General features: G+C 40.9%; 1 protein-coding gene across 1 annotated transcript in view; it reads left to right on the forward strand.

The window, feature by feature from the left end:
• The first annotated feature begins 12,406 nt into the window (after positions 1 to 12,406).
• Vegfc (vascular endothelial growth factor C) overlaps positions 12,407 to 14,946 on the forward strand; it is a 96,588-nt gene continuing 94,048 nt past the window's right edge. Inside the window, exon 1 of the mRNA XM_042700638.1 lies at positions 12,407 to 12,596. Within this exon, the coding sequence (XP_042556572.1) occupies positions 12,450 to 12,596 (147 nt within the window). The 5' untranslated portion in view covers positions 12,407 to 12,449. The remainder of the gene's footprint in view (positions 12,597 to 14,946) is intronic.

Consider the following 14,946-nt stretch of genomic DNA (forward strand, 5'->3'; position numbering starts at 1 on the left):
AGTTAACCAACAATTTTAAAGGAACTTTTACATCAGTCAAACCTTTGTCCAATCTGGTTTATAGATATTCATAGATATTTTTCCTTTTTTTTCCTTTTTGTGTATGACTATCATTCGAAAATACTATAATGTTTTGTGAATTTCTCTAAAAATAAATGTTATTTTTACCCAACAATAGATTAGTGTAGAAAAATAATAAGGTAACAGCAATTATTCATATATTCTGTCAGCTGTAAATGACCTATTCAATACAAACAGCAAGTGATTTTATCTATAGTGTTTTATGGTGTTCTTTCAGAAAAGAGGCATTTCCTGTTATTTTTTTTACTGCTTATCTGCATCCTAAAACATAATAACTATAGATGGGGTCATTATAATTTTCAAACAATTACATTTGTGCCATTTTGTTGCAATGAAATTTCTAAAAAGAACTTTATTTAATAAAATTTCTAAAAAAGAACTTTATTTAATGCCTCAAAAATAACCTGATAGAAAGAAGGGCAAATACGAAATACAGTCATTATAATCTATGTTAAAACAGAACATCTATATGTATGTATATACACTTAGAAAGAGAGAAAGAGACATACATATATATCTTAATGTAAGATGAACATGTCAGAATTTGATTTCATTTCCCACTCTAGTTACCCCTAACTCTCTCTTTCTATTTGAGTTTATACTTCCTAAAGCATTGTGTCTATCTTATTTTCTCTTTTTTTTCTAAACTTACAGATATACAACTTGAATTTCATACATTACAAGAAAATATTTGATACATTCAAGTAGCAAAATCCAGCACCAAAACTCCTGTGTTCGTACTGTACATTTTAATTTATGCAAATTTCTAAAGAATACAAACTTACCCAAAGCACATAAAACATACCAATGGTTACGTAGAGATGGAAGCAGCAGGGAGCAAAAGGGGGTGATATTGTTTGTGGTGATGGCTTTTTGGATAGCTACATAAGTCATATAGTTACATTATACATTATTTTTATACCTAAAGAAGGCTGCTAAAATAATAAATGAGGAAGTAAATTTATGTTTCAAATGACTTGCTCACTTTTAATTAAGTTTAACAAAATACAGTGTTTGCCACAGTGAGGAAAATGATGATAAATGCTATTTAAAGTTAAAGATGAAGGCTAAGATAGGGGCAGAAATTACATTATGAGACTGATAGAGAACAATGAGTGACAGAGATGGAAAAAGACGGAAAGGAAAAAAAAACACGTATTCACTGTTACATGATTGACTAAGTAATATGGTTTGGATATGGTTTGAATGTGTATTCTAAGGCTGCATGAGTTACAATTTATTCTCTCTCGGGAGGTTTGATGGATAGAAAATTATAATCTATACTGTTGAAAGTTGGCATATTTAGAAGTGGTTAAGATTAGAAAGGTCATTAGCCCTCACATTTGACTCCTAGCAATTTCATAAAGAAAGAAAGAAGCAAAGACCAGAAGATGCACAAAATAAATCTATGTGCTCTATGTCTTGCCATGCCATGTCCTGCCTATCTTGGGACTCTGTTGAAGGTCATCACCAGATGGCATTTCTCAATCTTGATGTTTCAGAATAGTCCAAATCAACTTTCTTCTCTTTTATACTAAAATAGCCTGCAGTACTGTTTTGGTAACAGGAAAAGAGACAAAGTCTCTAAGAGCAATACATATGGCACTTGTTTCATCCTTGAGTAATACTCTCAAGTAAACCATGAAATAAATACACAAATAGAACATGAAATACATTGACATACTCTGTGAACACACAGGAGGGAAGAATTCACTCTGGTTTATTAGTAAAGAGTATATAACCTTGACCTTAAAAAGAAGTATATCATTCAGTGAATTGGAAGAGTAGAAATGGAAATGGCAGGAAAAGTTACCAGAAGTAAGAATGTTCCCAATCGTTGGAGAATAATTAATTTTCTAACCATTGTTTTGGAAAAGGATATGTGTAGAAAAGTAATAACAAATTATACTGGAAAGGTGAGTTGTGATCCTGTTGTTAAAAGACTCCTTCTGTGTACCACAGTAAAAGGTTTGGAATCAATTTTATAAATACAAGGACATTTACAACAGCAGAAATTGTTGGATTAGTTATGCAATGGCTCAAAATAATGTCAGTTATTGATAGTATTGGTAAGTAATATACTTTAGAAAGCTGGAGAAGATTTTGCCTACAAGGACATCAAACCTAGTTATGGATCTTTCCAATATCTTTTTTTTAATTTTTATTTTCAATATTTTTCTTAAGTGTGAGGGTTGGTTATAAAATCACTGTGATGAGGTTGTATAATTTTGATAATCCTTGAAATAATTATGGCATCATGTCAAAAGTGAGTGGCCTAACACTGTGTGCATTGTAGGAGAAAAACTGCACTTGAACATAAATGGAAAAAGGAATTATTCTTATAAACAATAGGAATTCCAAATCAGGCAAAAAAAAATCCTGCAAGGCCTTTGGCAAGGATAAAAAGATGAAAAAATATACAAAATGTTAACACATTTTAAAATAAAGACGTCAATATTTACATGTTCTAGGAAACTATAATATGAAAAATAGTTTGTAGAAATGAGCTTGGAGACATCACCAGTGATTTCCACAGACATTTCCCAGCAGTAAATTGAGTCTAGTGTGGTGATTCATGCTCATGTTCCTGTCCAATTGGAGGCTGAGATGAGGAAGATCATGGTTGAGATCAGTCTAGGCAAAAAGTTAATGAAGCCCTGTTTTAATGAGCAAGTTGGTATGTTGATACATATCCATGAAATCAGCTATGAGGGATGATGTACTTAGGAAGGTCAGGTGTCTTCTGGCAAAAAAAAGCAGGAGAGTTTGCCTGAAAAATAACTAAAGCAAAAAGAGATGGTGTTTGTTTGTGATTCAAGTGGGCAATATCACAGTGAAAATTCTTTAAACAATCAAAATAGAAGAATCAAAATATACCTCAAGCAAAAAAAATGATGGGAATGTAAAACAGGTCCTGAATGGGTGGGGTAAGGACACTCGTAAGAAGAGAGAGGATGAAAGGAGACGTGAAATAGGGTGGAAGTACTTCATATACACTTATCACAATAGAACGCTAAAACCTGTTAAAATTGTTTTAAGAAGGAGAAAAAGGGGGAAAGAGAGAAAGTAATGGAGGGGATGACTCTGATCTTGGTACATCGTGAGCAAATGTGCATATGTCAAACGATGCACTAAGATTTTGTAAAGGATATTTACTTACTCCATAGTTTGGTTACTTCAATTATATAATTAATCCATGATAATTTCCAAGGCATAATATTTTAGAAGCACTAAATATGACAGAATACATCAGTCTGACAAAAATATAACCAGACATACAATAGGAACTATAGAGATCAGAGATAATATTATGTTCAGATATCATAGTAGCAATTATTTGATGGAGGAACACGGTCTAAAAATATCTGCAATTTGTTCAAGAAAAAGTTGATGCTCTTTTCTTATATCCATTTACACAGTTAAGCATTGCAAAAAGTAGAAGAAATAAACACATAAGGAAAAGTATAGATAATATATGAGATATTTAATTAATAACACACAATTATATATTAATGAGTAATTATTATTAATACTCTATTCAGAATTTACTGAGACTCTTAAATGTCAAGCATCATTTTAACTTCTTCCCTATATTAATTAATTTAGTGTTTCATAAACCCCATGTGTTCAAAGAAAGGTTCATGAAAGGTCACCTAAGAGAACCTGATATCCCATCAGTTACCTATATTGTAAGCCCTTCTTTTTAAGGTAGGTCCTAAACATAAACCATCTGTTTCTTGTTCCTTTCGAGTCTTTCATGAATGTTTGTTTATAAATGTTATCTCTGAGCAGGAGTGCTTGAGCTTTCAGTGGAGGCAGAAACTACTTTTTTTCCTCTAGAGCTTTAATTTTGATTACTTGCCCTGTTGTGTCCTTTTCCATATAAAAAGTCAATTAGTACATGATTGCAATTATGATTGCAATCAAACATTTTCAGATAAATGAGTGGTATTAACTGTGTGGTGCTCACAGGAAAATGTTTGCCAAAAAAACACAAAGCTTTACTGTTTGTGTTGGCTAGATGATGTTTGCGTTTTCCCCAGTATTTGAGTCATACCAAGGAATGGGTAAAGATTCAGAATTCAATTGTTAATGGTAAGTCTGAGTGTTGACCAGTGAAGCTAAAATATCCTTGGATAACTACCCAGATCCTTGAGTCTACAGGGATGAAAGGAAACAGCTCAAAGGAAAAACACAATAAAACCATGTGTCATCCAGTGTCATCCCTGTGTTCTATGTAGAACAGGCAAAGGTAGCTCATGTCCTTCAGGCGCTCTCTGGAAATAAGGCATACATACACTTAAATGGAAACATGAAACCAAACATCTATGTCCTCAAGTCTAACTGCTGCTCCAGTTAAACTTTCCTTCTGTTTCTCCCCAGCAGTACTCTTGGGAACCTTTTTCTCTGCTGTTTTTCATGAAGACAAATCCTTGGATTTTCCTAATAGCAGCTATGATGAACCTGCAAACCCTTATCTGCTGGTGATAGACTGAGTTTGTTGTTTGAATCTCTTGTGGTGCTTTTTCTTTTAATAGGAATTTCTTTTCTTTCTTTTTATTTATTTATATTTTTTGGGGGGTCTGGTCGTGGGGCCTGAGCTCTGGGCCTGGGCACTGTCCCTCAGCTCTTCAGCTCAAGGCTAGCGCTCTACCACTTCAGCCACAGTGCCACTTCCGGCTTTTTTTTTCTTTTTGCTTATGTGGTGCTGGGGAATTGAACCCAGGGCCTCAGGCATGCAAGGCAAGTGCTCTACCACTGAGCTACCTTCCCAGCCCCTTTGTGGTGCTTTTTCATGTCTGCCTACAGTAAAGAAGAGACTGCAAAGGCTTGGCAATGTCCCCTAAAAGTTCATGAGAACTTCATCCTCCCATTCAGATGTCAAAAATAATTGATGGTGAGATCTTTGGGAAATTAAAATTAGACTTGGAAGAGATCATGAGAGTGAGAATCCCATTATGACTTAATTTGATGCCAAGAGGAAGACACACCTTGCAAGCTGACCCCCTCTCTGTCCTGTGAGGCCCTCCACAAGGAAACATCACACCAAGAAGTATCTCACCAGACACTGGTGGTACTGGCATCTCTTGAACTTCAAGTCTTCACACATTTGAGCCAAATAAGCCTATTTTCCTTATAGATTACTCAATCTGTGCTATTCAGTTATAGAAATAAATAGACTGAAACAGATCCCAAATTAATGGAGAACATTCAACTTCAAAGGGAGATGTCACATTTTCTTTGGGTGAAAGTTACTGAATGCTCTGATTTGACTTTTTTAAAAACAATATCTATCTGAGGTCTCTAGTGTCTATGAAATTCTTCCAGGTTGAGAGCACAAAATCAGAACTATGATATTCCAGTAAAATGGTGTGTTCATTATGGTCAGAATGATACTATTCTATCTGGCAAAAGTTTCACCCTGCTTTGGAAATTTGAGATATTCAAAATCCACGTCAAGGAACGAGTAAGCGGTGTCCAATATGCAACTCTGACACACCTCTGTAGACGTATAAGAAAAGATGATGGTACAGATGAGACACACCCCCACACCATCTCCTGTAACTGCGATAAAGTTTTCCCACCGTAGGGATAAATATACAGTGACCATTTATTTCCTATGGATGAATAATTTCATGAAAATTATTTGCAAGATTTCAGCTCAGCACCTCTGGTAACAGCAAACAGCTATTTTGAAAGTAAACCAGATTATCTTTATGTGATTTTTTTCCCATAATACTTTTCATACTGAAAACAGGTGGAGTAACACACACACACACACACACACACACACACACACACACACACACACACACACATTCCCCAGGAACGAAATAAATATGACAAATCTAGGGTAAAATGGAGGTCAGCCTGTGGATTGTTTGATTGCTGCCACATGAGCAGATGGAGTTGAGAAGGAGGTACTATGCCAATAGCAGCAGGGCTTTTGTTTTGTAGTACAGAGACACTATCAACCAAACATTTACAAAGTACCTTTCAATGATTACATTCTCTGTGGGAAGTTAAGGGTTAATAAAACCTGAGTGTTTGAATCACACTTAAATTAACTTCATTGATTGCCTGCTTCCTTGTTTATGCGTGGTTTTGTTCAATGAGAGTTTGGAGTCTGGCAGTAGGCCAATTTTCCATTCTAGTTTTACTTGTTTATTAAGTCAATTTCCCTGACCTAAAGCTATTTGGAGAAAGTCAGATAGGAGCTGGGCTACCAACTATTCCAAGGTCTATATCTGAATATTTTCTACAGGTATGCAAAGAGCCTTCTCCTTAAAGTCTACAAGGTAGCCATTGTGTCTTAGTGCACAGCTTCCAAAGTTTGCCTACATTCCGCTGATTTTACAATGGATTTTGAGGTCTTCTTTGTTTTTAACTACGGTAGGTAATTGCATTGCTCTTTCCCTCCCATTTTATCATACATGAAAGTTCTAATCACATATAAATCAAAACAGAGCAAGGGACCTTGAATTATAAGTTCCTAGAACCAATGGAAACTGCTCTGTGCATTTTTACCTATGCTTCACAGTATTGGAAAGTCTTAGACTATACCCAGGGCTTAAAATCAACTAGAAGGAGTTTATTCTAACTTGGCTGTTTTAAAGAGACATTTGGATTTTCAGTGTTTCTGCTTGATAGAAAGAGAAGGAAGGTACTCAGAAAAAGTGCTGCTACCTAGATGGCCCTATATGATGGGAGAAGAATGCTAAGATTCAAGACAGAAGATGTCCTTCACATCTTTCATTTCTATCTTCCACGGAAGAGACATTGGAGCAATTGTGGAGTCTGGATTTCTTTTGTTATTTGGCTCAGATGAATCATAAAATAGAGGGCATATATTTATTCACTTTCTATTCTAAGCCATCTCTTAAATGAATAATTTTTTTTTATAAAAGGTCCTGACATGTACACTAAAATCCTAAAATACCATTGGTAAAATGATACAGTTTACAAAGAGTCAAACGTTAAAGTACAAATACCGACCGGAGACAGGACCTGGCCTGAAGCAGAGATGAGTTTGTGTACACCTTGTGTTCCGCCCCCTCCCTCCCCCAGTGGTCACGTGATCTGCAGTGGACAATACTGATAAATCTGTAGGTTTTGGAAGGTGGAAAGTTTGTATTAGAGATCACTTTTAAGCTCATTGTTTCATAGACTAAACAAGGCTCAGAAAGTTTTATAAGCTTTTGATAAAGTGAATGTCAGACTGAGGAGACACTCTGTGAGCATCTAGCCCTCAGGGTGAGCTCAAGGAATTGATGTAACAGGGTTTATACTTTAGTCTCTGTCTTCTGAACTTCCTGTTACCAACTCCCAAAGGAAAAAGTAAACAGAGCAGTGACAAAAAGCAATGCTGTTGGTAATGTTTCATATCTGATCAAATAAGTCAAAAGATCCCTGAATGGTATCTTAAAAAATAAGGTACACTGATCTTTTGGTAGCTTGATGAAAAGGATTCAGGGCTAATTTTAATGCAAGATAAATTCCATCCTTGAGGTCAAAGAGTTCCAAATTATTGAATTCGTGGTCCTGACTTTGAGCAATAAGACAAATACTGACAGGATCAAAGTGGGGCATTTCCAAAGTATCAGCAGAAAACCTATCAATAAACAAAATTCAAGTTTAGTAAAAGTTACAGCAGTGACAGGATATACCACTTTAACAGTCACACCACTGTCTCAGGCACATCAGCAGTAGACTAACCGAAGGCTTTGGGGTCTGGACTTAAGTAGTTTTAAGGTTGGAGGAATATTTGCTATGGTCTTTTTAGGGCTGGTTGACAGAGTCAAGGGAAGGTTGTAATAAATAAAATGGTGTCAATAAGCGATGAGAATATTATTTTCTTCAATACTTCGATTTGCTGGCATTTCTTGAAGCAAATGGAGAATTTCATTACTGATTTGAGTTGTATTTTAGCCAGAATAAAACTTTAAATCATGGTGGTATGGTTTCTAGTTTTATTTAAGTCACATTCACCAACCATCTCTCCTCTGCAAGCCTAAAATTTTGACATCAGAAAGAAACCTATATTTTTAAAACTGGAAAGTAAAAAGTAATAAAAAGAAAATCAGATCAAAATGACACAGCATCAAGGGGAAAATATAATCACAGACACTTGAAGTCATACACAATATTAAAATATTACACAGTACATATCCAAAATTAATACCTAGCAAAAACCACACACACACAATTAGTCCAAACGTTCAGCCATGTATATGACCACAAAGAAAGCCTCGTTATATTTTTGAAATCTACATCATCGTAAGCATAATAGAATCACAAATAATTAACACAACAGCAAAATTCAATATCTGCAAAAGCCTCTCCATGGCTGAAGATGTTAAGAGTAACTCAATGGATTCAAGGTTACAGGAACAGTATGTCTTATAGGCAGATCAACCTGTGATGGAAACTGTCATGGCTGTCACCCATGAGAGAGCTATCCTCCAAAATGGCAACAGAAGCCTTGCCCATCCTAGCTCCAAAGTGGAAGCAATCACCTCATGCAGGATTGGAGGGAATTGAATTGCTCCTTGTTACTGAGTTTCCTGGAGCCTGCAGGATGAGAACTCCCCTCCTAGAGCCTGAGCTATTACCAACCAGATCTCAATTTGACTAAGACTTCTTGATTATACTTGAGGCTCTTCTCAGTACCCTGAATCCAGGTCTTAGGATTCTGTTTCTCCTCTTTCTCCCTAGAATGGCCATATTGAATACATTCTGTTCTTGCTTTTCTATATCTTACTCTGATTTGGCTCTGGAGGCAGCAGGCAGCGGACTCAAACAGTATCCAGTAACAAAAGGACCAGATTCTTTTAAATATTATTTTCAAAAAATTAATTGTCGAGGTGATGTACAGAGGGGTTACAGTTACATAAGTAAGGTGATAAGTACATTTTTGGTCAAACTTGTTACCCTTTCCCTCGTTTTTCTCCCCCCAAATTGTACAGATCATTTCCAACATATTGTCTTGTGAATATCGCTGTTGCATTGGCTGCTTTCTCTTCTGTCTCACCATCCTGTTGTTCCCCTTCCCTTCCTAATTCAGATAAACGTATATACACTACCAGCGTACCAAAATCAAATACAGTGACAACAGGGACTATACCATAGGGAGAAGAATATACAAAAGAAACAAGAAATCACATAGTACATTAAAAACAACAACAAAGAAAAACCTCTGTGTCCATGTCTTGGAGCCCTTTTCGCTTAGCATCATCTTATATGGTCAAATGTATGTAGCTATTGAGCTGTTTTGCTAATTTGCTAAGGTTATCCTATACATAGACAATTTATTGCAAATAAGGGAAACCATGGGACCTATGTTTCACTTAATATGATTTTTCCAAGTCTTTCCATTTCCTTACAAATGGGGCAGTGCCATTCTTTCTGATGGACGCATAGAAAAAATTCCATTACATCACCTGATGTACAGAGGGGTTACAAATACATATGGAAGGTAATGAATACATTTCTTGCCAAACATTGTTACCCTGCTTTGTTTTTCTCCCACTTTCACAATACCCCCACCCCACCACAAGTTGTAAAGTTCATTTCCAACACAGTGTCTTGTGAGTATTGCTGTTGCATTGGTTCACACTTTGAAGGACCAGAATTCTAATGGTGCATCGAGTGTTCAAAGCTGAGAATCTGTTTTGTGGCAGTCACAAGGGAACTCCAACTTCTGTATAAATCTTATCCCATTGCCCTTGGCTGTTGCCTTTCCAAAGTTTTACCAAGGTGTGAAGACAATAAATGTGGCAAATTGATAAATTTGCATATGACAGGAAGACAGAGAGAGGAACTCTATGCGGAGCATGTGAAGAAACAGAATAATCCCAACAAGCTGTGACAGACTGAGAGGAGAGGATTTCCAAAAGACAAATACAAATCTCAAACTTAGACACAGTGAGCCAATCCCACAAATGCAGAATAATACTGATGTGAGTGAATAACAGCACACATGAAAAAATTATGCTGGAGCTGGGCACCTGTTGATCATCCCTGTAATCCTAGCTACTCAGGAGGCTGAGATCTGAGGATCGCAGTTTGAAGCCAGCCTGGGCAAGAAAGTTCATGAGACTCTTATCTTCAATAAACTGCTCAGAATAAGCTAGAAGTAGAGCTGTGGCTCAAGTAATAGCACACTAGCGTTGAGCACAGAGAGACTCAGGGACAGCACCCAGGCCCTGAGTTCAAGCCCCAGGACTGGCCAAAAAAAAAAAAATCTAGTGGAATTTAGTTGACCTAAAATTGGTTTGAGTCAACATTGATTTGGCTGCCAGAAAATAAACTTGATCCAAGACTACATCAACAATTGTGTGCTGTCTGTACAAGGATGATCATTCCCTGCATGCTTCGGTGGAGCACATTAAGCACTGAGCCCTGGTCTTAGCAGTGTACTTTATGAATATAAACATACACTATGACTGATGAGGGGAAACTGGTCTGTCCTCATGTGGAGAGAAAAACATATTTTGGGGGGAAGAAAGCTAACACAGCGAAAACGTGACAGAGTTTTCAGGGCATTTGAGGAACTCATATGTGGAAGTAAGATTAGATGAAGCCTACAAACTGTAGAAGTCAGAAGCAGTGGGAGAGGTGGAAGGAAATACTTTTCAGCCAAGCTGACAGTCAATAGACTGGACAGCCTTTAAGCTGCATATTAGTCTTCAAAAGCAAATACAGGTAAGAAGAGCTCTGAATTTTGTAAAGATCTGAGTCGGATAAAAAAAATCTCTTCTCAACCTAAAGTTTTATAAACGTATGGGACTTTCCATGTTCTAATTTCATAAGCCCCTTATGTCAGTGTACGTAAAGTGGTTTGGGGGGTAAAAGTGAGACTTTCCCTGTTCTCTTTACTCCAAGGATGCCACCAGTGCCACAGCACAATTTTTCCAGCTGGGAAACAAAGCTATTTTTCTGCCAAAGTCATCTCCTTCCTGGAATATGCTTAACACATGTCATTGTCCCTGTTTATGATCTTCTTTCTCTTGTAAACTCAACTTCTTGCAGAAACTTGACCCTCTGTTTTCTTTTCTCTCCAGGAGCATTCTAGCGCTGCTCTTCATCTGCAGGAAGCTGAAGATTCCAAAAGGGTCATTCGCATCTGTCCCAACAGGCAGCATTTTATTCCCACAAGGCTTGTAGCTCTGGCTTCATCCAGCAACTTCAAGTTACCCAGAGGGAGGAAGAAAAGAGATGGGGGAGGGGATGGGCGGGGAGAGGGGAGGAGGGGAGGGGGGAGAGAGAGACAGACAGACAGACTTATTCTATGACTTGATGACTTTCTCTTGAAACTTTTAGAGCTCAAGGCAGTTTCTAAAATGTTCAGGGCGCAGAAGGCGTGGCATGCCTAGAGAGCCCGGGGTGGCCAAAGACAAAAGAGAGAGCCCTCTCCCCCCCTCCCTCTCCCCCTCCCCCTCCCTCCCCCCCCTCTCCTTCTCCCTCTCTCTTTCTCCTTAACCCAACCATACCAACTCTTTCCCAACTTGGCCAAGCCTGGTAACTGATGGATCGCCAGCCCTGAAAGTGAACTTGCACCCCTCCGGCTACCCCCAACCTCCTCACCCTCCCCTTCTACCCCCCTCCCTCCCCGCCCCGGCCGCCCCCACCACCATTCCCCGGAGGGGGGAAAGGGAAGGAGGGAGGGAGGGAGGGAGGGGCTGCAGGGGAGGCGGCGAGGGAAGTGGGCGCTGCAGGGAGAGCTTCCGAGGGAAAGTGCGCGGGGAGGGCGGCCGGGGCTCGGCACGCGCCCTCCCTCGGCCGCTTTCTCTCACATAAGCGCAGGCAGAGGGCGCGTCAGTCATGCCCTGCCCCGGCGCCCGCCGCCGCCGCCGCGCCGCCCCGCGCCCAGCTCCCGGGCCCCGCCGCCGCCGCCGCGCCGCCCCGCGCGCTCCGGAGGCTCCAGCCCCGCGCGGGAGCTCCGGGCCCCGCCGGCGCCCCGCGCCCCGCCGCCCTCCTCCCGTCCCCGGCCACGCCGCCACCGCTGCCGCTGGCCCGGCTCCTTTCACTTCGCGGAAGGGGAGGGCGGAGGGGGACTCGGGCTGCGGGGACTCGTCGGGGAGCGGGGCCGGCCGGCTTCCCGCGAGGCTCGCTACCTGACGCCCGCTCGCGCCTCCCCTCCCGGGTCCCGACGGCCACGAAGACGGAGCTTTGCCAAAGTCGGGAAGCCGTCTCCGCGCTCCCGCCGCCTCCGGCTCGCCCAGGGGGGCGAGGGGGCGCCCCCGGGAGGAGACCCCCGGGGGGGTGGGGAAGGGAACCTCCAACCTCGCCGGGTCGGCCACGCCCCCCCGCCCTGCCCCCGCCAGCCCACCGGCCGCCCCACTCATTCCCCGGGCCCGGCGTCCACCATGCACTTGCTGGGCTTCTTGTCCCTGGCGTGTTCGCTGCTCGCTGCTGCGCTGCTGCCCGGTCCGCGCCAGGCGCCCGCCGCCGCCGCCGCCTGGGAGTCGGGACTTGGCTATTCCGACGCGGAGCCCGACGCAGGCGAGGTCAAGGTAGGTGCTGGCACCCCCTGCGGATCGGGTCACCCCCCCCCCTCCCCGGCCAGGCCCACGCCGCACGAGCGACTGTGGTGTGCGGGGTGCCTGGGCACCGGCGCGGAGCGAGGGGAGGGTTTGGATTCCCCGTGCGCCCTGGATTCAGAGGCAGGGCAGAAAAGCGGTTTCTTCTTTTCTGTTAGTGGGAAGTTGTGACTAGATGGCCAGTTACACGGATGAGAAGTGACACGGGAGCGAAGCGAGTGACACTGTGTCTGGTGGCTGAGATCCCGCGATGGCTTTCAGAGTGGCCTGGGGTGGGGTTGGGGGGTCAAGGGCGCCCTGAAGCCGGCTCTGGAGACCTCTCCGTGCTGATCCAGAAAACAAATGCTCGCGTTTCTTTCTTTTCTTTTTCTTTTCTTTTTGGCTGGGGTCTCAAAAGGTTTCTGGGACCACAGGGATGTTGGTTGAGTCAACAGAGACTCTTTCCTGGGGTGTTCAGGCTGTGTGAGCACCTGGAGCTGGGTGCTGTTTGATCCAACGCTTAGGGAATCTCGTCACTGGGTTTGAGGGCTTTCTGGTTGGTCACGCATAAGCTCTAACTGGAGAATTACAGTCATTTAACTCACCATCAACCCGGGGCTTTTATTTTTCCACGTTGTGAACTCAGCATTTGTAAACTCTGGTAAAAAGAATAGTAACAATGAAAGCAAAAAAGCCCTCAGGCATACTTCTTCCAATTTGGATTGCTGTTGGTTTTCAAATCTGAGGTGTGTAATTATTTTGCATAAAAACATGGTGTTAAGATGCTTTTGAAGACTTTTGGATTTTCAAAAGGAGTTCTCTGTCCTATCTGTGTTGCTTCTCAGCAGAGAGTATGTATTTACTTCCAAAGTTCCTATCTGACTTAGCAATGCATAGTTGATTTCCAAACTCCTGAAGTTTTATATTAACACATGGCGAAGTCTCTGAGTTTAGATACTTGCAGTACCCCTGGCTGGAACCAGACTGCAGGGATTTATTTAACTGGTGGAAAAAGTGGCAAAGTGCCAAAGTGTGTGTGTGTGTGTGTGTGTGTGTGTGTGTGTGTGTGCTTGTGCGTGACACTTGGCTTTCCGTTGACTTTACTGATGAACATATACCGAATGTGTAGAAGTCAATGGCCCTCCTAGTTTCATTTGAGGGATGCACTTTAAACCTTTAACTTAAATTTAGGGAAAATTTAAAATATAGGGATGTATAGCTCAATATAGGGAGTTGAGAGGGAAGAAAAGAAGCCTTTTGAGTAAAAACAACAAATTGCAAAATTTAGTGCGTTATGAGAATTGTAACTTTTTTTTGGGGGGGGGGGTCCGGTCGTGGGGCCTGAACTCTGGGCCTGGGCGCTGTCCCTCAGCTCTTCAGCTCAAGGCTAGCGCTCTACCACTCGATCCATAGCGCCACTTCTGGCTTTTTTTTCTGTTTATGTGGTGCTGAGGAATCGAACCCAGGGCCTCCTGCAGGCAAGGCAAGGGCTCTACCACTGAGCCACCTTCCCAGCCCGGAGAATTGTAACTTTTTAAAGACAGATATGTGGGTATAACTGTAGTGATGAGGATCTCCTTATGTCCTTAAATAGCATAGCAGTATAGTGTTGGGCCCAATAATACTTGCTGTAATTTGAGTCCTTATGCTATACTCACTCATTCACTTTTTGTTTCTGCAGTCAAGCTAGCATGACTTAGTAAGACAAGCTAGTATGACCTGAGTATGACTTAGTAAGGCAACACTGCTCCATTGCCTGGTGGTAACTTACTTGGCACTTACCAATAATCAATGTGGATATTAAGTAAGTCAATAATAACCAGTAAATAAAATAATAAAATAAAATCAATAATAAAATTCAATAAAATAATAAAAATAAAATCAACAATAATAATCAATGTGGATATTAAGTAAAAAGAATTTCCTGATAAGTCTATCATGGATCCACTCCTAGGTAATTCCTGAAGGGATGTACCTCTGAAGTGTGTGTGTTTGGGGGGGGGTATGTATGAGATTGGACCAAAAAAAGTTTAACAATTGTCTTCATTACTGATGCAATCAAGTTTTATCTTTGCCATGCCAATTTTGCAAATGTGGTTTTCGAAATTTAACTGTCTACTATATGCTATAATTGATTATGGGTTGATGCTCTGTAGATGATCCTAGTCCCCCTCCATATCTTGAAACATTACTTACATTTCTGAGTTCCATAGACTACAAAAGAGTGTACTATTGTCAGAGTAAACTTCTTCAGTGAGTAGAACTTTAATAGTCCTCAATAAAATCACTTTGTCTCTCCCTAGTGGTCTATACAAGCACTTCATTTAAATGTAGTAATGGAGAA

This window comes from Dipodomys spectabilis, unplaced genomic scaffold (assembly GCF_019054845.1).
Source record: "Dipodomys spectabilis isolate Male_0828 unplaced genomic scaffold, ASM1905484v1 ptg000009l, whole genome shotgun sequence".
In the NCBI taxonomy this organism is placed as follows: domain Eukaryota; kingdom Metazoa; phylum Chordata; class Mammalia; order Rodentia; family Heteromyidae; genus Dipodomys; species Dipodomys spectabilis.